Below are 23,960 nucleotides of genomic sequence, written 5' to 3' on the forward strand. Positions count from 1 at the left end.
GTGGGAAGGCCAGCTTCAAAGAAGATCCTTCTTTAATAATGTTGTGTTATATCTGATCTTAGAGAAGCTTAGGCAGGCTTTCTGTATGTGACTGGATATGTTCCTTTAATGAATATCAGTTAAACAATTGAGCTTATAGTATTAAGGTACTTGGTCTTGTTTCAGCTTGAAATAATTTTTCACTTTAGCCGGCAGTAAGATTGATCTTTTTTACTCTTATGTAGCTCTCCAGCTCTCAGGGCACAATAGAAACTAGTCTTCAAGATATCAAAAACAAACTTTCTCCTGGTGGTTTACTGGCTGACACCTGGGCAAATCAGGAAGGCATGCATCCAAAAGACAGAAAGTAAGTAACTGTTTCTTTGGTTTAATATGTATTGAATTCTACATTGAGTTGTAATTTACAAAACTCATTAATGTGTACTTAAGTTTATTTATAAAATATGTCATTCTCTTCCTGTTGTCATTCTAGTCCAGAGAGGCTGCAGACACTGCTATGTTCCATCACAGATATTTATTACCAGTTCAAAAAAGACAAAGCAGAACGTAGTAAGTAACTTGATTTACTTTTAACATAAATTATAATGTAAAAGACTAGAAAATATTTGATCTGCTCGGCTATTTATGGTAGCAGTAAGGAAACAATCAGCAAGAGTGAATGTGTCTGTCTCAGTTGAGTATTATCTTAAAGCCTGAAGAAATAAAAGATCAGTTAGCCTCAGAAATTTGAATAGCACCTCTGGAAGGAAGTAAATTACTCCTTCTTACCTGCAAGGACAGGAGGAGGAGGAAAACAAATAGAAAACGGGTAGATTTATTGGAGTTCTATATAAATACAGTTAGTAGAATTAAACTGCAATAACTGGTTATCTGTTTTAATCCTAGGGCTTTCTTATAATGAAGAACAAATACACAAGTTTGACAAGTAAGTGTTTTTGAATTTATTTCTAGGAAATGTCATTGTTGCTTACAGGTCCTTTAGGTGCTATTGGCAACAACCTCTTCTGTTAATGATTATTAATTTTAAATTGTAGGCTCTTTAGGTCATGGACTTATTTCTTTCAAACTTTGTAAATATATGGAGAGCCAACATGTTATACTGAGGTGCTTCCTGGCAGTGGAGTTCCTTTGCTGATATACCTTTTAAATACAGTTGTTAATACCTGTTCCTTATCTGGACATAACTGTATTTTAGGAAATAAAAAATATTATTTTTTCCTTTAGGAAGAGAAAAACCCTCAATAGCAGTTAAGTGACTTAAAGGCAGAGATAATTTTCTTCAGATTAATAACATATCAATTAGTTGAATTACATTATAGAGTGACTTAATCTAGGGAATACAGCATGTAAAGTAAATTTTAATGCAGTTCTCATCTCTATGAAGAATTTACTACTACTGAGAGGTACTTGCATTAAGCGTCTATATGTAACCTGGGTGTTTGGGCTCCCATTAAGGCACCCCTGACTCTACTGACTAGCTCTTGAGCAAATGTAAACAGCTGTTCTGCTCATCCTGTAATAGATGTCTCAGGTTCAATTCAGTTTCTCACAAGCAGATACCTAGTACTGTATCACTTGCTTAAGATATTAGGTATGCTTATGGGACTGATGGGTACAACCCAAAGCGAATGGGAGACTTGCACCTTTCTGGATGGACAGGATATCCTTGTGCATCTGGTGTGGTGTTAGATAGCTGTGTTTAGGTAATTGAGTTGTTCTCCTTGTGCTTGCTCAACAGAGTAGCTCTCTAGACTCTGCTTGCTGCTATATGAATTTAGACACCCCTGTATCATTTTCTTAAAATTGTGTTGCTACCACTAGTAGCTTTACTGACAATTACTGATAGAAAGCTAACTTGCAGAAGACACTGGTAGTCTCCCAACCATTTCACCTGATTTTGCCCTAGAGAAAGCTAAATGGGTAACTGTCAAGTAGAGGAGAGAGATAAGGTAAAGGACAGCAGGGGCAGAAACCTAACTAATTTTAAGGCAGATGTTGATAAACTGAAAGTGACTTGGATACAATTGCCTGCAATATATAGGCTTCATTTCCATGGTTTTGAAAAGCGATGTATTTTCTATCAGAAATGTCTTCTCAGAATTGTTTAGGTACCTTTGGGATCCTAATTACATCCAATTTTACTTGGTTGACCCCAGAGAGAAACTGCAGTAGTAGTATAAAGTACCTGCTGTTCTGCAGTGCTGTAGCTTGAGCTCTGCTGATCTGAAAAATGAAATTGAAGAACTTTGTTCCATTAGAATGGGTGACTAGTGTTTGCAATATTTACCTCTAAATAGACAAGGGAGCAGCACTCAAATCATATATTTTCTGGCTAAATGACAGATATTCATACTTTACATGCAAACTAGCCATACTCCAGCCAGCATTTGATTAACTAGTAGCTATCATGCAAGACTTGGTGAGATACCAGAAACAGTGTCAGAATATTTTACATTCCGTAATTTCACTTGCTGATGCAATGCATCACATGGCAGGGCAAGCCACAGTGGGACTACTCTCTGCATTGCTAACCAGGGTTGGATTTTGTTTCACTTTCCTGTCCTTATCTCTCCATCTGCTTGCTTTTTTCTTTTGTCATAAGTTTAAGCTGACACACAAAACAGTATTTGTGTTGTGTATGTATTACTCAGCACAAAGAACTACTTGCATGTAATGAAGGTTCCAAGTGTTTGCACAAGACAAATAAAAAATAAGAATTTCTGTTCTTTCTGTTTAGATTTCCTTTTCTTTAAATATACATGCTCAGGTAAATGTTTACTGGGAAAGATATTTGATCAACTGTTCATATGCAAATAATTGAAACTAAATGCTACAGATAAAACATTTTCTCTCTGCCAGATTCTATTTCTGAAACATAACCTGTCATTTCATGCCGTGTGCCGAGTTCTCATGCATTACAACAAGAGTGAAAGTTGACTGAAGGGATTTTAAGTCCATATATCTATTCTCCAAGTTTCAGAAAGCAAATTAGAGGAATGGACTTCTGAAAACAATATAACAACATTGTTCCTGTTGTTCCTGTGTTACAGACAGAAGCTGTATTTGCATGCTACAAAAGCTGTAACTCTATTCAAAGATGAATGTGTCAGCAAGTATGATACATTTCTGGACAAGGCTGAGGACTGGACAAGGCAAGATACTGTTGTTTGTTTGTTTATTTTATATATTTGGTAGTATTGACTGCAGCACTTTTTTAAAGGGAATTTTTTAAAAAAGTTTTTTTTTTTTCCCCCTAGGAAAATGCTTCATGTAAGGAAACAGTTACTGGCTCTTAGCAACCAATGTTTTGATATTGAAGAAGAGATATCCAAGTATCAGGATTATATAAATGAGGTAGAATGCTTTTAAATTATGTCAAGTGTTTGCAAAAGCAAAAAAAACTCTATTCCATGTTGTTTACCAGTAGTGTTGTTTATAGTGAGCTTTAGTTACATCAATGCAGTCGCACTGAAATAGAGGAGTGCATGGATACAGTATTTTTAGTATGGTTTGTAGTAGCTTCACTGCTAGAAAAGTGGCATAGAAGTCAGACTGATTTTGAATCTGACTTTTTTTTTTCTTTTTGTAGGGCTAGCAGTCCCTAAAAAAAAAAGCTATGCAAGTGGATTTGGATTCATTGAGAAACATTCTGTACAACTCCTATCATAATAGTATCTGAGCGCCTAGAGGATTATTTTAATACTCCTATGAAGCATAAAAACATTACTCCAGTATTGAAGGTTGGGGCAGAGGCTCAAGGATACATGTTAATGTAATGCCACTGGTGCCATAAATGAAAATATTTTGTAACATTTGGGCAGTGATTCTGCGGGGTGCAAACTATTAAGAATTGGCTCAAAATTGAGAGATTGGAAAGAGCTGCTTTTCTTTCCTGTGGCATCTAGTTAGTGAGACTTGTGAGCATCAAATTTAATATAGTGTCTCCATGCCAAAGAAAAAAAATAACCACCCTATCTCAAGGCACAAAAGAACATTTTCATACAATAAAATTACTGTTCTTTATTAAGGAAATGTAAACGAAAAAAAACCACCTAATAGATGTAGAAGCTATAAAGGAACAGTGGAAAGCAGCGTTTTACTTGTCTGTATTTTGGTAGCACTACAGATGCCAGTAATTGATTAAGCTCCTGTTGTCTTAGGAGATCTACAAACCTAAATAGATAATCCCTCCTTCAGAGAGTTTATTATCAAAATATAAGGCAGTTAAAAAGATGGAGCATATCAGGGAACTGTAGGTCATGTCAATACAGAACTTGCTATGATAAGCTGAACTTGCAGACTCTCAGATGGCTCCCCACTGTAGTGATTTTGTGAGACATCCTGGCAATTGAGAATTTAAAGAATATTTTAAGGTGAACACCAAGGTGTGTGTGACAACTTAGTTTGTAATTTATATTTGCTTTTTATTTACTGTAGTTACAAGATGCTCTGCCACAAAAAATGTTTGCAGCTTCCAGTGGGATGAAACACACAATGAATCCAGTTTATCCAAGTTCAAACACATTAGTGGAAATGACTCTTGGGTAAGAATTTTTTAATTGAATTGATGTAATATTCTATATCTATTATATAGGTGAATTACTTTTTTTATGTTTGACTTAACTGCTTTGTAAGTGCAAAGCTTAAGTGACTGCTCAGTTAAGAGCAGGATCTTTATACTTATTGCAGAAAAAAACTATATTGCTAAAGTGGTGGAAATCAGTAGGAGACAACACTAATATATCATCCATCACTTTTACTGAAAAACCAACCTGATATCTTTTCCTTCTTTTGCATGTTGCTGCTTGCATGTTTGCAAGTTGCTGAAAGCTTTGTGGTGGTGAGTGGTCATAGTAGATAACTATTCTTATAAAAATTGTAACCTTGCTTTTACTGTTTGTTACTACAGTATGAAGAAACTAAAGGAAGAAATGGAAGGAGTTGTTAAAGAGCTGGTTGAGAACAATCACATTTTGGAAAGGCAAGCAATCATTCTCCTTTTTTGACTGATATTTGAAACAGCCATAATTTGGTACATAATCTTTCTGATGACAGTAAACATGGTTTTGAACTGCTCGTGTGAGATGTAACAAGCTTTCTTCAAAACCTTGAAACATTACTGTAAAATCGTTCTGACACAGCAATCATGTTATTCTTGTTTAAGGTAACTTCTGTTTAGCCAACGGAAATGTCTGTTGTACAAAGAGGTTTTAATTCTGAATTTAAACCCAGTATTTCTGAAACAATCTACTGGGGTCTTTTAACTCTTCCCTTTTAGATACCAATTTTAACAGTTACGGAATTATATCAATCTGAATGAATGCAGTTTTGCAGTTTACTTATGAAAAGTGGAGAGAGGCTGATGTATTTCTCCTGATACTGAAAGAGTGTTTTCGTTATCACATAGAGAATGATTTTGCTTTTTTCTCTGTGAACACCTGTTCATAGGTGTCAACAGTGGGTCAGTTTTCTAATGACGATGATGGTGGTAAAAAATATAAAAATAGTGATCTACTAAAAGCTTTGTGGTAAGTGCTGGCAAATCTGAGCTTAGCTTCAAGCTAAACTTTCGAGGAGGGGGATTTTTTTTTGTAATTATTCCCCAGTATTCTATACTTAGAGCATAGTATCCTTCATTGTATCTTCTTTTCATGTACAATAATTAGATAAAGACGTGTGTGTTGGGATGTGAATCTGTTCAATCAGCTAAGAATACACTGTTTTTTCATTTTAGATTTGGTACTTTGACTATGGACGGTGGCCTGCGGAATGTGGATTGTATCTAGCTATCTAAGGACCTGAAAAGGACTTGTAAATTTTTCAAAGGGAAAAAATACTGTTGGAACATTTAAAGACAGATAATAAATCTGTACTCAGTTTTTCCTCTGCAACTGTAGTATTAAAAATGTAAATATGTATAATATGTAAATATAAAAGAAATATATATATCTTTTTTGTCAATGTTAGGAAAGAATTACTATTGGCAGAGAATTTATGCGTTGAAGGCACTCTAGCAAAATCCTAAAGACAGAAGTGATGAAGCTGACGTTTGAATATTGCCCCCTTTTCAGAATTCAGTATACTCTTATTACAAGAGAATTGCAACTTTCAGAACTCTGCAAATTTTGAATAGTCTATTAAGGGTGTTTTGAGATTCCTTTAATCACCACTATTATTTTGGCCTCTGGTTGAATGACGTTGATCATCATTTACTGAACATAAAAGACTGTTTTAAATAAGATCTCTTTAAATTAACATGAATAGGAACTAAAAGTGCAGATGGGAGAGAGTGGAAATGTGTTTTTTTCTTTCACATCCATGCTGTTCACTTCTACCTGAGAAATAAATTCACTTTTTTTTCTTTTTTTTAAGTCCTTGTCCATATTTGTGCCATGTTGTCTGTAATTATTTGACTGGTCTTTATTGTGGAGTTTTGTCCTTCAGGTTGCCAGATCAAATGTAAAAATTCCTTTTGTGGAGTACAGCATTTTCAGAATTTCTCTGAAATCTTGTTCCTTACCACAAGAGAAGTAGGATCTTAGAATTCGATAGCCTTTTCAGAATCCTGTTTGCAGGCATAAAAAAAAGGTTAAAAAATCTGTGTTGGAATGTTTCAGTAGTCAGTAAACTGGATAGCATCATGTTTCAGTGGTAACTAAATATTAGAAAAATCTAATCCAGATGTTGCCTAGATCTTGAAAGGGATCACATGCACTGCTGACTTATGACTGAGATACTAAACTTGAGGGGAGGTGGAATTTATTAAGATTGTGTGTGTTTATTTTCCACTATAAATTGGTATTGCTTTTATTACTACATGATTAGGTTGTAGAGATGGAGAGTGAAAGTCTCCTCCAAAGCATATGAAAGAAGAGGAACAGGAAGAGGAAAACCAAAAATTATAAACCCCTCAAAACATCCTACAGTGTTTGAATGCCACAGACGTATTTATCTTTGTTTAAAGTGGAGCGCATTCAAATATTGCAGGGCTCATTTAGTATTCTCATTCTTCTGGGTGGAAGCTAGGCCGTGGATGGTCAATAGTATCCAAGTAGCCCTTCTAATTGCTGTACTGCATCTGCTCAGGAAGAGCTGATTCCAGGATATTTAGAATTTTCCATAATTAATGGTGAGACTTCCAGATACAACTTAAGGATTGGTAAGCTTTGGTACCATCAGATAGTTTTGTGATTTTTAGTCCATGCTTATCTGTTCTCAAAATACAAAACGTCCAATGTATTTCAAAAATATTTAAATAGAAACTTATGAAATTTGTACTTGGTTCTCTTACTGTTAAAACATGAGGATACTCACTGCCTTGAAGTCTCTGATACCTGCATTCTAGTGTTCTTGGTGAGGATCAAATATTAAAAGGAAATTCAGACACTGATGTAATGAGCTTCATACTTTGCAAACTTTTTGGGAAAAAAATAGCTATGCAAAACTAGTCCAACGATTCTGTGTTTTTTCCTTGGTTAGCCATGGCATTCTTTAATTATTTGTTTCAAAATACCTGCATTATGTGTAACTGGTATGTTTTAATGCCTGGTTATACTTTCATTCATTCACATCAATAGTCTGACTGAGTGTCAGCAAAACAGATAAAAGCCCAATTTTTTGAACAGCTATGTAAATTGTACATAAATCATATGTTTTTTTCAACATTAATTCTGAAAAAAAACATTGTTATTTCAAAGGTTCTTGATTTTGAAAGAAATTGAGTGTTAGTTGTAATATATAATTTTCAAATTCCTTAAGCAATCTGAAAAGGAAAGCTGGTTGTAGTAGCAACATATTGAAGTATGTGTTGGCATTCTTTTATATGTTTGAAAATGTTTTATATTACTTTATATTGTGTTTGTTTTAAACATTGCTGGGTTTAGTGTTGTCAAACACATCAGTAATCTTTGTTTAAATTTTTCTAAAGTAGTTCTAGCTAAGGACTGGTTAAGGAACTTGAAGTAATGAGTTTATAATCTACTGATTACCTTCTTATGAAATAAATATATTACGTTGAAGTATAGCATATTGTACCATGCAACTGGTTCAAAATAAGTGCCCTGATACTGTCAGTCATTCTGCTGATTTGCCAGGAGAAGTGATAGAAAATAATATATGATCCTTCTTCCTGAAGCTGGTTTACTGTTCTGAGGGAGTTAGATAACTATATTAATTACCTGTTACTTGAACAAACCTGTCTTCATATGAATTGTGAAAATGTATGAGTCAGTGACTTAATTACATAAATACATCATCAACCACTTACTGTAGGGTGTGTACTTAGTTCTTTAAGTCTTTTCATTATTTCACTTTTTGTTAATTACCATGTTGCCTTATAATTTTTATTTCCCCGTAATTTCACATGAAATATAAAGTCTGCAATCAGAAGTAGCAAATTGCTATTTAGATTGCATTAGTCAGTTGTCCAGAGGGTGTCCCATACAATAGAATCATTAACACAGGATATATGGTAGAGCCATTACTCCTTTTTCTTTCTATTGTTATTTTTCATCCACTGTGCTGAAATGTGAGCTGATGAAAATTAGTTCTAACAATGATGAAATTCCTAGTCCCTGCCATGTATTAAACATTCCTCTGGTGGAGCTGAATCAGTGCTAATTTAGTTAAGATTACTGTAGATAGATAGAAGTGATAATCACAGACTAATTTTGGATATAGTGTTATGACAAGAATTAAAAAAGCTGAACCAGAAGAGATTCCTTTTTTGTTTGTTCGATTGATTGGTTGGTTGTTGGTTTTTTTTAACTTAAAGCCTAGAAAGGAAAGATGTGGAAACTGGAGTTATATAGACTTATTTGGGCAAAATTAATCACAGAATTATTATTAAGCAGTTGCATAGCTTGCTGTTACTGTGAAATCTTCCTTTTCTAGGAATGGCACAATAATTGATTTGGTTAGCCAAATTTGGTTAGCAAAACTAATGATGGCTTCTAGGAAATCAGTAGGTTAGAATCGCATTCTGGTCTATGCAGAGGAAAGCTTGGTTTCCTCTAACCAGCATACCTTGTGACCAGCACAATGACCAGCACTTTTACACTGGCTTACCCATAAAGATAAAAATGATACTGATTACTTGATGATAGGCTAGGGGAGAGAAAAAAGAATAGTTAGGGTCTAGGACTGGAAAAAATGGGAGTTGGCTTAAAAATGAGAAGATCAGAAGAAAGGGAGAATTGGAAGTCTTCATTTATCTAAATGCTGTTGCAGAAGATGAGTCTTATGTATGTCTGTGGTCCTAGGACTAGAGATCATAAATTGTAGTGCAAGAAAAAAAAAAGTCCAGACTAGACTTTTGTTTGGCTTAGCAAAAACTTTCTTATGGCAAATAGAGTGAAGTATCAGAAAATAAATAAATGGTTTTGGAAACTGAGTAATATCTATTATTCTATTACCTGAGTTTTTAGGAACAGGTTAATGGGCAGGAGCTCTTGCAGCCACCTCAGCCAGCAGCAGGTCATGCAGACATGCTGCTGGCTGAGGTGGCTGCATGACCATTCTGGGTCTCCTTTTAATTTTCTGTGCTCTAAACAGTATTTTTTTCATTCTTTTTTGGTTATTTGTTCCATTGATCACAAATAAATCCAGTAGGGGTAGTATCCATCAAAGAACAGGAGATGACCTGGAGAAGGACTGCTGATGCTGGCAGGATCCGTGCTCCTGGAGCTGCAGCTCAGCCTTGCGAATTAGTACCAGCCTGCCCAGTGGTCACTGTGCCCATATGGGCTTGGAGAATTTTGCTTCGTACTGACACGAAAGACTGACAGCAACAGGTAGATCTGTTGGCATGCTACACATGTGGGCATACTACAGTTGTTCAAGCTTGTACTCAGCTCCTGAAAACCTGCACAAGTGTTTAAGATAGTATGTGACTAGCCAGGCTTTCAGAGAGATGCCATCAGGTTACAGGTTATGGCATTACTGTTTAGCTATGGGAAACATTGTCCAGGCTACTTGCTCTGAGCAATTTAGGAAAATCATTTTAATCAAAATCTACTGAAGATATATCACTAACTCTTGTCAATGCCCGATGTGCCAGCATGATGGCTGCTCCTGCATCCTTGAATATATCTATGCTGTATGGCAAGTGTTTTTTTTTCCTTTTTTTTTTTTTTAAGCAATTTCAGAGCCAGTTACGAGCAAGTGCATCCAACCATAGGGCAGCACCATGCTGGAGGGAGCGCAGCTCCACTCATGAGAGGCACGAAGCAGTGCAAGGTGTTAGCTGGCCTTGCAGGCTCATTTGCTAACTCATTGCGGAGCAGGATGACGCCAGCACAGCACAGTCATCCCGCTGCTTGCCTGGTGATAGCTGGAGGGCCTCTGTGGCGGTTCCAGGTTGGAGCTGGATAGGAGCATAGCTTACAATCTGCAGTACAGAAAACGGGTGAAAAGACTTAGCATTTCTTTGCACTTTCATTCCTTGGAACTGTGAGAACATGCAGGTGAACTGTTCATTAATCCTTTATCTCCAAAGCCTGAAAATGCCTTAACCCTAGTTCCTGCAAGCTAATTTTATGCCATTTTAAGATCTCTGAAAGGCTGCATTAAAATGGGCATTTTTAATGCCTGGGATGCGTGACAGTCATGTACTAGTAAGCTCATGAGCAGCGTTTTCCAAAAGTGCAGGTGTGATCAATCTGGGTTGTATGTATGATTGTGAGGTTGGCTGCAACTTTGCTGCAAAACAAGAGATTTTGTTCGGCGGCGTGGAAGGGGGTTCTGTGGGGCTGAAATCCGGTCTACTCTCAGCCCCCTACTTACACTGCTGCTTGAATTCGTCAAGCAGGATGCCTCGCAGATCCTGCACAGATCCTCGCACTACGTGGTGGGAGCTGATAGCTGTTATTTTCTCTGCAAGGTACGGGATTTTCCTAAAAGCTTCCTGTAGAAACTTGACCGGGGGGGGGGGGAGGGAGAGAACACTAGCGGTCTAGGCGACAAAGTATTATTTTATCTCCCACTGTAAAACGCACCTCCTAGAAATCTTCTGTTTATGATGTGTAATATTGCTGGTAAATGCCTGAAAGTGCTGGTTGAGCCGCGTACTTGCTTCATGCTGCCGGGGGCTAGGGGGACCGGGCGGGCCAGCTCGGAGCTGGGTTTCAGGGTTTCTCCCTGAAACGTGTTATTTAAGGAGGGGTTTGGCCGGCCGCTTGCCAAGGCAGCGCCGCGGCGAAGCGCAGCCCCTCACGCGGAGGCAGCGCGCGCTGCGGCAGCCGCCAGTGACCGACCGTTACGGGCGACCGTTACGGGCGGGGCGGCGGCGGCGGCGGAGAGAGGGGGGCCGCCGCCGCCGTGCTGCCGCCGCTCGGCAGAGGAGAAGGCAGGGCGCCGGCACGGCCCCGCTGACCGCATGGCGGCGGCTCCCGGGGGCAGGCTCCCCGGCGGGGAGCAGCGGGCGAAGCCGCGGCGGAGCAGGGCGTCCCGGGAGATGTTCCTGCCGCTGGACGCGCCCGCCGGCGTCCCGGGACCCGTGTACGGGCGCCGGCGCCACGTCCGGACCATCTTGGAGGCGGCGGCGCCGGAGGAAGAGGCGACGGGGCACCGCTTCAGCTCGGTGGCGGCGGCGGGAACGTGGTGCGACCTCTGCTGCCGCTTCGTCTTCTCGCAGGGCGTGCGCTGCGCGGGTGAGCGCCCGCCGCGGCCCCGCGGCCCCGCGCCCGCGGCCGTTACCGGCTGCCGCGGTGCCGCCCGGCGGAGGGCGGTCGCTGCCCCTCGGGGCGGCCGTGGTGAAGCGATGTGGGGAGTTGGGAACTTGCGCGGTGGCCTGGAGTGACGCCGCAGCGTGTCTGTCGGGAAGGCGGTGGCCTGGCTTTTAGAATCGTGTTTCTTTCCTAGCCTTAAGGAGAGAGTCCTTCCCCCCTCCACCCCCAATAAAAAAGTTGGTATGTAGTGGGCTGTGGATTTGTCCAGTGCTGTTGAGTCCTGTTCGTGCTGTAAAGCTGGTGAGAAGGAATAGCAGGGACATCATATAATCCAGACAAAAACGCACAGTTTATATACAACAGGAAGATTCTAACTCTGTATTTAGTGGTGCTCTGGAGGGTTTTGTATGGTTTTCTAAGTTTAGTATAAACTGTACTACCTAGTCTGCACATCCTTGTATCTCAGTCTTGAGATGCTAAATGTCTCAAGTATGTATCGTGTACCCACCGTGGAAATATCTTTTTGGACTTCGATGTCTGATTCATAGTAGACAAAGATGGCTTTTCCTTTCACTATGTAGAAAGCAATTGAGTTTTCAGTTTGTTTTAGTTATTTTTCTTTCACTGAAATATTCTAAAATACAGTGATTTCACTCACCTGCTGGCTCCTATGTTCTGTGATAGGGAAATATAATCTAGTCCTGGTCAATAAAAATCCTCGTTTGTCATCCCTCAGTTTTAAAAGCGTGTGGCCGCATTTGTGGTCATTTCAAGATGAATTTCATTGTGCTGTCCAGCAGGCATGTTCACTTCTGTGGTTTTATCTTTTTCTTTAAACATTCCTGCTTATGGTTATTGTGCTGTCCTACCGCTGGTGGTAGGATGAGGGGACCCTTAGTGAGTTGCCGGGGGTTTTACCAATTAGTTGACTAATACTTTTCTTCAAGGCCATATACTGAAAAGTCAGCAGGAATAACCCCTATGTTTTTTGTCCTGAAACTCCATTTGCTGGGACCATAGTAGCATTTACGTTACTGGGAAATTGTAGCAAAAAAGACTAATATAGAGAGGAACAGAGCTTATGACAAGGGCAGCAATTGTCTGTGTATCTGTCGAGTACTTCTGCTGTTACTGCTTATATATCACTTTAAAAACATTATGTATCTTGTTTTATTTTCAGTGTCTTTATAAAATGTATTGAAGGAAAAAGATCCTCCCCCATTAAGAACTCCAAGACACATTCTTCATAGTTACGGTTAAAAAAAAAAAAAGATTAAAATTACATTATTAAAGATAAACTAGTACTGTCGTAGTGGAGTGATGTGTTAAGATGTGTGATTGGCTTTTGATTTACATCACTGCGCTTTTGTTTAGCAGATGATATTTGAAACCTAAAGTAGGACAGAAAGGTCAATCTTCTTTCTTACTGTTTTGTTCTGTCTTAAGGAAATGTAATAATCTCATATAGTCCTCTGCTGACATTTAAGTTTTCTCTTACAATATTATGCTATTCTCACTGTTATACTCATCTTCTATAGCTCTACCTTTACAGTTTCCTAGTCTTAATGCTAATACTTTGAATTGTGAAAATAACGTAATTTTTATTTATTGTTTAGTTAGTGCACTGTTTTTTCAGAGAGGGTATATAATCTAGTTATGTGAAAATAGACCTAAAAATCATGTTTTTGCTTTTATGGTCAAATTTTCTGTGGCAAGAATTTCAAATTTCATGTTAGATTGTATATCTTCCTGTAACATTTTCTCAGAATAATTACAGTTTATATCATTTTTTTCCTGTTCTTCCACAAGAGGCTTCATTTTTATGAGCTGTAGTATTTCAAGCTACTCTTTGAAACTGCCATTTAAGTAGCACAGGAAGCATTCGGCATTTTTAACCTAGCATGAATATAATATTTAAAAGCAGTAGAGTGATGCAGAGATGAAAGGAAACAATAGCTGAGATGCACAAAGATTGCTGCAGGTTTTCCTGGTTGGCAGGCACACCAGTGAGCCAGACTGTTGAACTGATCTGGCTGAAAATTTAACTCAGGGCAACAAAAGCAGTAGCTTTGCCAGAACAGTCCAGTGGCTTGGGGGAACAAGTAGCCGTGTGTCCTCATGATTTGGAGTTGCTAAATCAACACTGAGGCCAGATGTCAGTCTATGCCATTAGTCACGCGCTCTTGTGTATGAATATAGAAGAAAAAGATACTCCTCACTGCAGAGAGCTAATGCACCAAAGACGTGTGAAGGATGTAACAAAAGCAGCCAACTTCTAAAACGTGACTTAAATGGCCTTGCAAGCTGCAGTGGATGCATCAGTGACTACAGCCAGGCTTGTGAAGGAAAAATTACACCTGATGTTGCAACTGTGAGTACCTTTCAAAAATTTTGAGCTGTTAGCTATATGTAACAGTGCCATTCTTTTGCTGAAAGGTTCTAAAATAATTGTGTTTTCTAAAGGCCATAAGTGGTAGGGACCTTCATTTTATGTCATCTAAAAAGAAAAATAAAACAGCATCTTCCAGATGGTCTGCTGCAAAAAAAGAAGGAACTACATGGTAAATTGGTGTGGTGATTCCGTGTCAACGAGATATATATATATCTCATATCTTACATAGATATCTTATGCATAAGATGTCTGTTATCTTATAGAAGAACAGCAATGTCTTTATGGGAGAGATGGTCTACTCTGAGCATCTCTGTCCTGCCTGCTGCAGGGAAGGGGAACATAATGTAGCCACGCTTCAGTAGAGACTTTGCTTTTGTAATTTCACAGTGGGGCTGTAGTCATCTTTGGGTTTTTGTGCATCCCTTAGTGTGCGTAATGAAGAAACATCATATCACTGGAGTGAATGAAGAGCTACAGAGTAAAGGATCTTTTTCCTTTTTGTGAAACCTTTGTTTATAATTCAGAAGTTTGTTGTCAGGCTGCAGCTAAAGTTTGAAAAAAATACTTTCTCATAACAGGGAAGCAAGATCAGAGTGGAAGAAAGGAGTTCAAGGAGATCAATGATCTTCTGTTCAAATGCTGTGCACAAGGTGGACATTATTCAAACAGCAAAGAAACAAGTTACTTCTTGGAATAAACTGAGGCAACACTGATATTTCTGGATCTCAGCCCAGGAAGAAAGCCAAGTGTAATGAAATACCACTGAAAAAGATGCTTTGTAATATCTGAGCTCTTGCTGTTCTGGATTACTTTTCAAGGGAGACTTAATTGGTTTAGTGGTACAGCATGGCCATTCACCTTTTCACCTCTATTTTGAGGGGATAAAAAAATGATGATATGCTAAATATGCAGAACGTCATTGGTCTGACTTCCTTGTTCAAACTAGTTTGAAGCATAAGCTACCTGGGTTATTCTAATTTAAGCCATTCCATTTAAACTAATACAATGATTTTTAGTTAGAGTGTTTTTTGTCTTATAGTATTCAAAATTTCTTTCAATCTCTTACACTGTATTGATGGTTTCATGTTATCTAATGCTATGTAGTGTAGCAGCTCTTATGTTCTTGGTTAACCTTGTCATTTGGCATTTGAAAATTGAAGCATTTCTAATGGCTTTAGATGAAAGCCTACCTTTATGTTGGCACGTTTTGGATTACATTTTTTTAACAGTTTTGTTTTCCACATAGTCTAGTCAATGGACTAGATTTATACTGGTGCAGGGACAGTGAATGACTAAATGACTTCATTTGCCTTGAATTTTGAGACCCCTCCCCCCTTTTTTTTGGATGCAGTTTTTCATTGAACCAAATAGAAATGTTATTACACCTTTTCAGAGATTTTACCTATGCTGTGTGTTATTTTGTATGTTTACTTGTAACACACACATCGCTGCAATCACTTTTAGGCAAGTGTAAAATTCTCTTACATGAATATAGAGAAATTGTAGAAATTCACAACTTTCAGTTCAAACTTTCTGAAGATACTTAATCAGATGATATTGAGAAGTACCATGAAAAACAGGTCATTTGTTTTCACTATTAAGTAACGGAGCCAGGTTGGAAATCCACAGATACTACTTTTCAAAAGCATGGCATCAATGGACTGACTCTTAAAGACTGGCTGTCACCTATGTAGCAACATATATATTGGTATGAATATTGCAAGGAACCAAAGATTCGCAAGCATTTTTTAAGCTACCTCTATGCTAGAAAGAAAAAATAAAGTACTTCTGTCAGAATTTGGGTTGATGGAGTCTTCTTAAAGATGAAATGGGAATCAGGTTAGTGCGTATGTTTTAAGAGATTGTCTGTAGTTATGTCCCTGAGCCTATTTTTCCCTTCCTTGTAATGTTATTCTCTATACATACAGCATACCTGTCATGTAATCTGAGTCTAGTGTGATCTGTGCTCAGTGTCCCTGCGTAGAGCCCATTCAGGGGCCAGGTGCTCTGCACAGGTGCAGAAGCCCATGTTAATAGATAAAGCGGCAAGTTCCATCTTCACCCCAAACGTACTATTCATGTCATCTCAGCTTTGTTCACTGAATCATCTCTTACATCTTTTTAACTGTTTTTCAGTGTGTCTTTTTTTTTTTTTTTTAGCAATCTTCCTATGGTTGTAAAGAGTGTAGCACAGTTGCAGGGATAATCAAGGCTTTCTGATTTTTTTCGATCAAAAATGAGTACTTTGGAACTGCAGGCTAGCCTTTGATGCGGGGCCTCATTTCATTTAGAAGAGTACTCTTTTGATACTGGCCTTGAATATTCAGTAGATGGCTGCTGCTTTAGTGCAGTTAAAGGACTGAGGGATTCCATTTTAATGTATGATATATATCTCTTAAAAGAGGGCTTTTTAATTATGGGGGGGGGGGGGAGAATGCCAACCCTTGGGACAAATTAAGGGTTTATCTAAATGCATTCCAATTAGCAGCAACATTAAAGAAATTGATTCTCCCTTGCAGAAATGAAGGTAAAATGCAGAGGGAGGGAGCAGAAACAGAGATTAATGTTTTTTTTTCCTTCAAAGGAATTTTTTTCTTTGACGAATGTGTAGAACATGCATTTTATTTTTTTAGATTTTTTAAAAAGAGGATAGATTTTATCAACTGTCTCTACAATAGGAATGTGCTCATATTTAATGGCATGTAATGAAGGGATTAAATTGCTAGAACTACATCTCGAGTTACTACTATGGTTTTCAAAACCATTCAAGTTACAGGAGCCTCTTCAATTTTTATCTTAAGAGTAAGAACTGTGGATCTGATTAGAAATAGCAGAGGTGAGAGTCCTTTTTAATTTCCTGTTTCTTTTACAGAGAGGTATCTTATGATACATGGTTCTCAAATATTGTTTTAAATCCAAAATTATCAAAATTGGTTGGAATCTGTAGGGGCTGGATGGTAGAGCGCTAGCCTGGGGCTTGGATTGTGCCAGTGGAGCTCAGGTCCCAGGACACCCTGGTTTCCCTGCGGGGTACAAAGGAGCCCAAGTGAACCGCTGCTGTATATGGGTCAAGTTTGCCAGAGCTCATAGCACTGGTGAAGCTGGAGGCTGCTGTGCCTGGTGCAGGAAGGAGGGAATGAGTGTGCAAATTTAAAACAAGAAGCAGCTTTGCTGGAACTTGCTTGCTAGTTTATTATGTCCATCAGTTCCTCTGCTTCTCTCAGTACAATTTTGTGGTCTCCTTAGCTACAGCAGGGCTCCCATTGCTACGGTGGGCTGTTTTGCCACTCGGTGGTGGAGAAAGAAACACTTCCTCTTCTAGCTTTTGGTTACTGTGGGTCCTGTTTTCTTAGTCTCTGATACTTCTCCTCTGGTTAGAGAAACGCTTTCCACATCTGAGCGGAAGCCTTGCTGTCATATGTAGAGGCTTTGATTAAATCTCTGAGTATCTCCTTTGTTCTTGTCTTCGCCATCTCAGGAATGGTTAATTATTAATTATGGTGTCCTTGAGAACTGGAGCCTCTCAGATGCTGAATCTGTAAGCCTACAGAGAATACAAGCAGCTGGTATTCAATTTCCATAGTAGTGAAGAGAAAAATTGAAAAATGTACTCCATAGCATGCGGATACTAACTCTGAAAGGCTCCAAAAATGCTATGTGGTTCCTCCTTGTCTTTCTCATACACTTTGGAATCACTCTGCAGGGGATTTCTGCAGGATTGTTACAAGCAGGTAGGAGTCTTCACTGCCCCGGGTGTGTTTCATTAGTGATATGCTGTGTTTAATTTCATGTGCAAGGTGGAAGGAGGCTAGATGCCGTGAGGCTAGGTTTTGAATAAACCCCCTATTTGGGAGCTGATACGGGAGTAGAAAGGAGTCTGCTAACAAAATGGTGATAAAATAGGTGTTTTGGCAGGCAGTGTTCATACCTTAGGATATTTTCAAGGTGTGTAATAAAACATCAAAGCAATGATCTACTTACAAAAGCAAAGAAAATCTTGGTAATAAACATGTTACTGTTACTCACTGGCATGGTGCCTCCTGATGTTCTGCTTGTTGAGAAAGAAGTGGGGAACCAAGGAAGGAGAAACTTGGCCTTGTCACTTGAAAGCCTTTCAGAACTTGCTATATCTAGAAGTCCATTTTTTATAATATTATCATGCTCAAATTTGAACATATGGTTAGCATGGTTTGTCTGGAAGTTTTAGACATTGTGGGAGTTAACAATACCTGTGCTTTTAATACACTAGGCAAAAAAATAAATCTGAAAAGCTGAAGTTTTTACTGATTAATGTATTTTTGGATTAATTGATAAAATAGTTCCTTACTGAGATGTTTTCTGAAATATTTGCATACATATATGTGTGTATATATGTGTATGTGTGTATGTGTATATTTTATTTATTTATTGCATTATAGTAGCAGTAGGAGCTCTCAGCCAGACTAAGTCTTTGGGAGACATGTGCTTACACAGTAAGATGCAGTCCCTGCTCTGAAGTGCTGTGAGAGAAACGGACACGGATGAGAGCACCCAGAGGTGAAATTACTTTTTTCAAGGTTGTCTAGGAGGTCACTGGCCAAGCCAGAATTAGAACTCGGTTCTTGCCGAGCGATCCTGGTCATCTATTCCTTCTGTTGCTAAGTAGCATTTACCAGAAAACTCTAGTGTGATTGGATGGATTGCTTTATCCAGACAGTTAAATGCAGGTCAGCAGTGTGCGCAACGGAAAAAAATAATGATGCTGTTTTTGGCTGGCTGGCATTATGAGCTGCTAGACATGTCTGTTTTCTCTGCACTGTACCGAATACTGACAAATGCCTTTTTGATTTTGCTCAGTAGAGTATCAGAAGAGCACATCGTTTATAGTGTCTTGGGCACAGTCGCCTGACAGCGAGTATAGGAGCTTAGGGAAAAGCATAAAGGGCTACAAAGAAAGGTGAGCTCTGCAGTACCTTTTTTGTACATTTTTCTCTTACCCTTCAGTTCTAGACATTATCTTCTACTTAATAGCTGCCATGGCTAAAATAAAGCATGAGGAATAAAAAACTTCATTCTGCTCTCCTAGAGAGAATAAATGTACAAGGTGCACCCTTGTACAGCTCAAGTGCGAACAGCGTGTAATCACTCTTGCAATATTCAGAGAGTTAAAGGATGTCCCTACTGTATTGTACCCCGAACAAAGATAAGGTTACTTTTGTCTTAAACAGATTAAATTAGGATGAACAAGCTGATTGTTTTAGCAACATGTTTAACACTTTCTTGTTTTTTTCTGCCCCTGACCTAATTTCCTTTATAGATAGTTCCGTGCAAACTCCCAAAGAGAAATCTACTAATTTTGGCACAAAGTCACCCAAAGCCCACGGGCAAGTTGATCTGTCATCCGCTGAGTCAAATCCTATGTGTCAAACTGTTACAAGGAAACTCAGTATCTTCTCTCTAGTTTTAGCCTTGAGTTTTATTTTTTTCTGTATTCTAAAGTATGTACAAAACTGATTTTCCCTAAAGACCACTGAATTATTTTTGTGGTTTTACTGCTACTAGTATAATACCTGTTACCTAGCTAAAATGAATGCCAGTCTGTTGTTTCCACTGTAAACAACTCTTCCACATTTATTTTTTTTTATTAATACTCAAATTTAATTTTGATGCATGGAACTACATACATATAATAAACCTGTAACCAAACTAAATTAAAATGACAATGTGTATCACACTGTACCTGCAGTAGTCTCCAAGAATTAGTCTGTTACTGTCACGGTGCTCAGCCATGTCAGCATAGCAATGTCTTCTCTAACATACTCACTTCCATCATAGTACTATGCCAGTCCTTGCCAGTGCTGTCTGCTTCTGCACATTTCCAACATCAGGAAAAGAATGTAAAGTATGTTACTGCAAATTTTACATGTTGAAGTATTCAAAACAGGGAACATGTGTACAGTAGTAAACAACAATACAGTAAGTATACACATTACAGGATACTAAACAGAATTGAGCACAAATATTATTGAAATATGCAAAGAAATATTCTTTTCCATGTAACAATATGTGAAAATATTTCACAAACATATAATATATTGTATAATGAAATAAGAATTTAATTGATTGGAACAAGCATTTTGTGACTATGATTTTCATCTATAGAATCCAGGATGTGCCTCATTGGATCTATTGTAAGATGTAGGAAATTTTTTTCTGATCTCCTTTTTTTAGGAAGAGAAACGAGTTGTTCTCCAACAGATAGTCTATAGGAGAAGTAAGCAGTTCACCTCAGAGGACCCTAAGACATGACTGGTAGGCTGAATTAATATTAAGTCATTTATTTTGAAAAAATAATGCTTGAGGGCTGAAGAAAATGAGCTGCAATCCTATTGTACTTGGGGAGTGCTGCTGTGTGTGTATGACACAGTTCTGAGACTAGAACTGAAGATTTTTAGTTCTCGTCTCTGAATTTAGTCATTTTTTTCTATCCTCAGTGCCTGACAGAGACGGCGTACTTGTGTTATGGAATATTCTTTAACACTTAAACAACCTCAGAGATTTTGATTTAGTGTGTTCTGTATGCCACAAAAATGTGTAAAAACAACAGGACAGTGCATCTTGTCTCTACAGCTGATCTGAGTCAACTCTAAGGACTAACACTCTGCTAACTTCTCCTCTGCTTTCTGCTGCAGCATCCTGGCCCTTTCAGAACCTGCAGGGCACAGTGCCTCTCACGTACTTACACCTTTAGTGCAGGGTGAGGAGCGTTGTGCCCAGAGACCCTGATCTTTCTCTACTGATTATAAAGGGAGCCTTGACAACCAATTCGGCTGCAGACATCTGCATTCAATCAGATGAATCCCAAATGCACTGTACGAGATTTCCTTAGACCCGTGAAAAGGGGCCTAGACAAACTATTCATCCTCATTTCCTGCTCATTTGCTTTCTCTCCATTTTGGATGGGATTTATCCAGATTTCATACTAGTTCCTTAAATTTTTAGAATTCTATGGTGAATAGATTTGTTGCAGAAAAGATAAAGAATGAGATTTTCCAGTGATACAGATTTTGTAGTGGTTTAGTTTGATGTGCAGTGATTCTCAGGTGAGGTTTAGGTTATTTCCTGTTTTTTTAGGCTACTTTTTTTTTCCTCTTACTGTAATTATCTTCTGTAGTACATTGTATAATGTTTTCAGCACCCCCCCCTCTTTTGGCAGTTTTCTTTATTTATATATTATATTTATTACTTACTTGTAATGAAGCCTCAATAACAGAGGATCAAACATGAAATATTTCTGATCTCACAGCTAAAAAGGTGTCTATACAGTTCTTTTTAACTTTATTAGTTTATCTGCAGATAATACTTGCTTTTAAACCTTCATATAAGTCTAATAACAACTGTGTTTTGCATTAATCTGAATACTACAAGTTTTTAATTTCCATCTTTCAAATTGAGGCAAAGTTTTGAAAGTTGCAGATTACCAAACACTGGTTAATTTTTAATCCTTTCTTTTTGTGTATGTGCAGCTGCTAGGAATCAAAAAGTTTTTTTGGAAAGCTCACAAATATAGCTACTTATTTGGATTAGGAATGGATGAACAGCTGAGCTGGAAATTGGAAGTATTATGCTAGTTTTGCTGAACTAAACACAAATACAGCAGTTTTTGTTTCTGTACTCGTAGTAATTATATTGTTTTCATTATAAGCTTCCTAGCAACTGCAGCTTTGTCACACGTGGTGTAGTTATAAATTATATTTCAGTACAAAATCTGTGATACAGTGTCTTGACAGTCATGCAAATGCCATCTGGTAGTGCTGAAGCCCAGGGACTAGTCAGGCAGGACTTCTCTCTTGAACCTTGGACAGAATTGACTGTGACATATAGTTAGCAGAATTGAAGGAAGGTCACAGCTTGTGTTTATTGCTGGCTAAATAGTCCTGTGCATTAAATGGAGTCCAGTGCATAGATCAAGTATTTCTCTGCAAAACCCCGTTCTGGGTTACTAAAATCTTTCAGTCCCTTTCAACACTCTCGGGCAAAGACTGAAGAGACATGGTCCATGGAGATCTGGAAATCTCTTCCTCTTTCTCTGGAAACTCAAGCTCCATTGGCATAGAAAATACTCTTGTAAAGACTGGTCTATGGGTATCTTTCACCACTAAACTCTGCCTGTAAGTGTAGTATATAGCGCAGTGCAACAAACCAACATTGTGACAGATAGAAGGAGACCACTTAGCCTTCCAAATATATTGTTATTCCTACAAAGAAAGCAAAAAACTTGTTTTGAGCTCAGCTAATCAGGCAATTGTTAATGCAGGCAAACAAATACTCCTCGGTGTATATATAGCTTTTTCTACATACAATTCCCATGATGAATAGATGCATGGGGATCTTTGCACCGAAATCCAGCTTAAATGGAGAAGTCCTGTATAAGTCAAAGCAAATGAAATCCTTTGCTCTTCTTGGTGACTTGCTGCCTAAGAGCTGGGAGGAGTAAAAATGGTAGTAGCTCCTCACTGAGGAGAGCTGCTCTTCTCTTGCCCTTGAGCAGAGAAAATACTGCACCCGTTTGCCAACTGGCAGCATTGACCAGGTCCTCAAAGACCTGTTGCTTTGGAACTTCATTCTTGGACCTCATTTTTATGGTGCTTAAGCACTGTGGTGTTGCTCTAACAAATGCTTAACACTGACTACATTAGCTATAATTAAACTGTGCTAACTTAGCAAATTACAAGAGAATTTTCCCAATCAGACACCACTGGTTGTTTACGGTTCATTGTTTAAAAATACTTTCCATAACAGCGAGGATTTGGGGCATGTTGTTGATTTGGGATTTTTGATTTTCTTGCCTCTACCACTTAACTCCACCAGTAAGTATGGGTATGGCTAGCACAAAGCAGCCACTATATCATTATGTAGCTCTGTTCAGAGCTAATCTTTATAGCTTTTTATGTCACAGAACAACAGTGACATGTCTACACTGCTGGTTAGATATTTTCTAGGTGTGCCCCTCTGAACCCAGGGGACCTATTAGGAACTTGCAAATTCCTAGGAACTTTCCTACTTGGGTATGCAAGTTTCCATGTGGAAATCGGGTTGTGGGGTGGATGCTGAGTTAACAAGATACATACCCAACTCTCATTCTAGCGGGGAGCCTTGGCACACGTCTGGGCCTGTGGCTGGAGAGCACTTGGGAACCACACCACACACAGAGCCTGTGTGTGCCATTTCTGCCCTTCTTACAGCTTGCTGTGGTCTGACCTTAGCAAACTGTAGGGAGGCAGAAGGTCAGAGGCTACCAGAGTAGCAGGGGGACAGCTGTCCACCTCTCTTCCCAGGCAGGTGGGAAGAGAGTGCAGCGAGTAACTCCCTCCCCTCCCCCAGCATGCTGGCCTGACAGCAGAGAAAGACCTGGGGGTTGAAATCTGCTCCAAGAAAAAGCCTTACACAGCTTTTTTCCTTAAAGTGAGGCAGGGATCAAGAGTGTGGCTCTGATCACATTTAAGGTCCTTTTGCCCTCCTCAGAGAGCATCTCTGCACTGCCTTGTCGTCAGGGCAGACTGAGAGGTACACATCTAGCCCTGTGTAGTACCTTCTAAGTGCAGTGGATTTCCAGCTTTCAGTCAATGCTTCAATGCAACATAAGCAGAGCTGCCTTGGGAGGGCTTATGTGAACTCTCCTTAGCCCAGCCGCTTAAAGCTGATGCAGGCTGACAAGTGGTCCATTACTGTGCAGAGTACAGTGGCATAGATACTAAAGTGAAAAGTTGAGGATAACAGGAACCACTGTAATCATCGCAGTCTCCTAATCTGATGACCTATGTAATACAAGCTGTGGAATATCATCCATTAATACTACATTTTGGTGTAACTAGAGCCTGAAAGTGATGGAAGACTTATGAAATTATTGCAAGGTTAACCAC

The 23,960-nt window shown here is 38.8% G+C and overlaps 1 protein-coding gene across 2 annotated transcripts in view; it reads left to right on the forward strand.

Annotated features, from left to right (window-relative positions):
- The window catches only part of TBK1 (TANK binding kinase 1), a 32,321-nt gene extending 24,701 nt beyond the window's left edge, over positions 1-7,620 (forward strand). For both annotated transcript variants that reach the window (XM_062567597.1, XM_062567596.1), the window contains exons 14-21: positions 225-346; positions 473-549; positions 886-925; positions 3,051-3,152; positions 3,258-3,354; positions 4,438-4,544; positions 4,910-4,981; positions 5,735-7,620. In XM_062567597.1, the coding sequence (XP_062423581.1) occupies positions 225-346; positions 473-549; positions 886-925; positions 3,051-3,152; positions 3,258-3,354; positions 4,438-4,544; positions 4,910-4,981; positions 5,735-5,786 (669 nt within the window). In that variant the 3' untranslated portion in view covers positions 5,787-7,620. The remainder of the gene's footprint in view (positions 1-224; positions 347-472; positions 550-885; positions 926-3,050; positions 3,153-3,257; positions 3,355-4,437; positions 4,545-4,909; positions 4,982-5,734) is intronic.
- Positions 7,621-23,960: the final 16,340 nt, after the last annotated feature.

The sequence above is a fragment of the Rhea pennata genome, chromosome 1 (assembly GCF_028389875.1).
Source record: "Rhea pennata isolate bPtePen1 chromosome 1, bPtePen1.pri, whole genome shotgun sequence".
Classification (NCBI taxonomy): domain Eukaryota; kingdom Metazoa; phylum Chordata; class Aves; order Rheiformes; family Rheidae; genus Rhea; species Rhea pennata.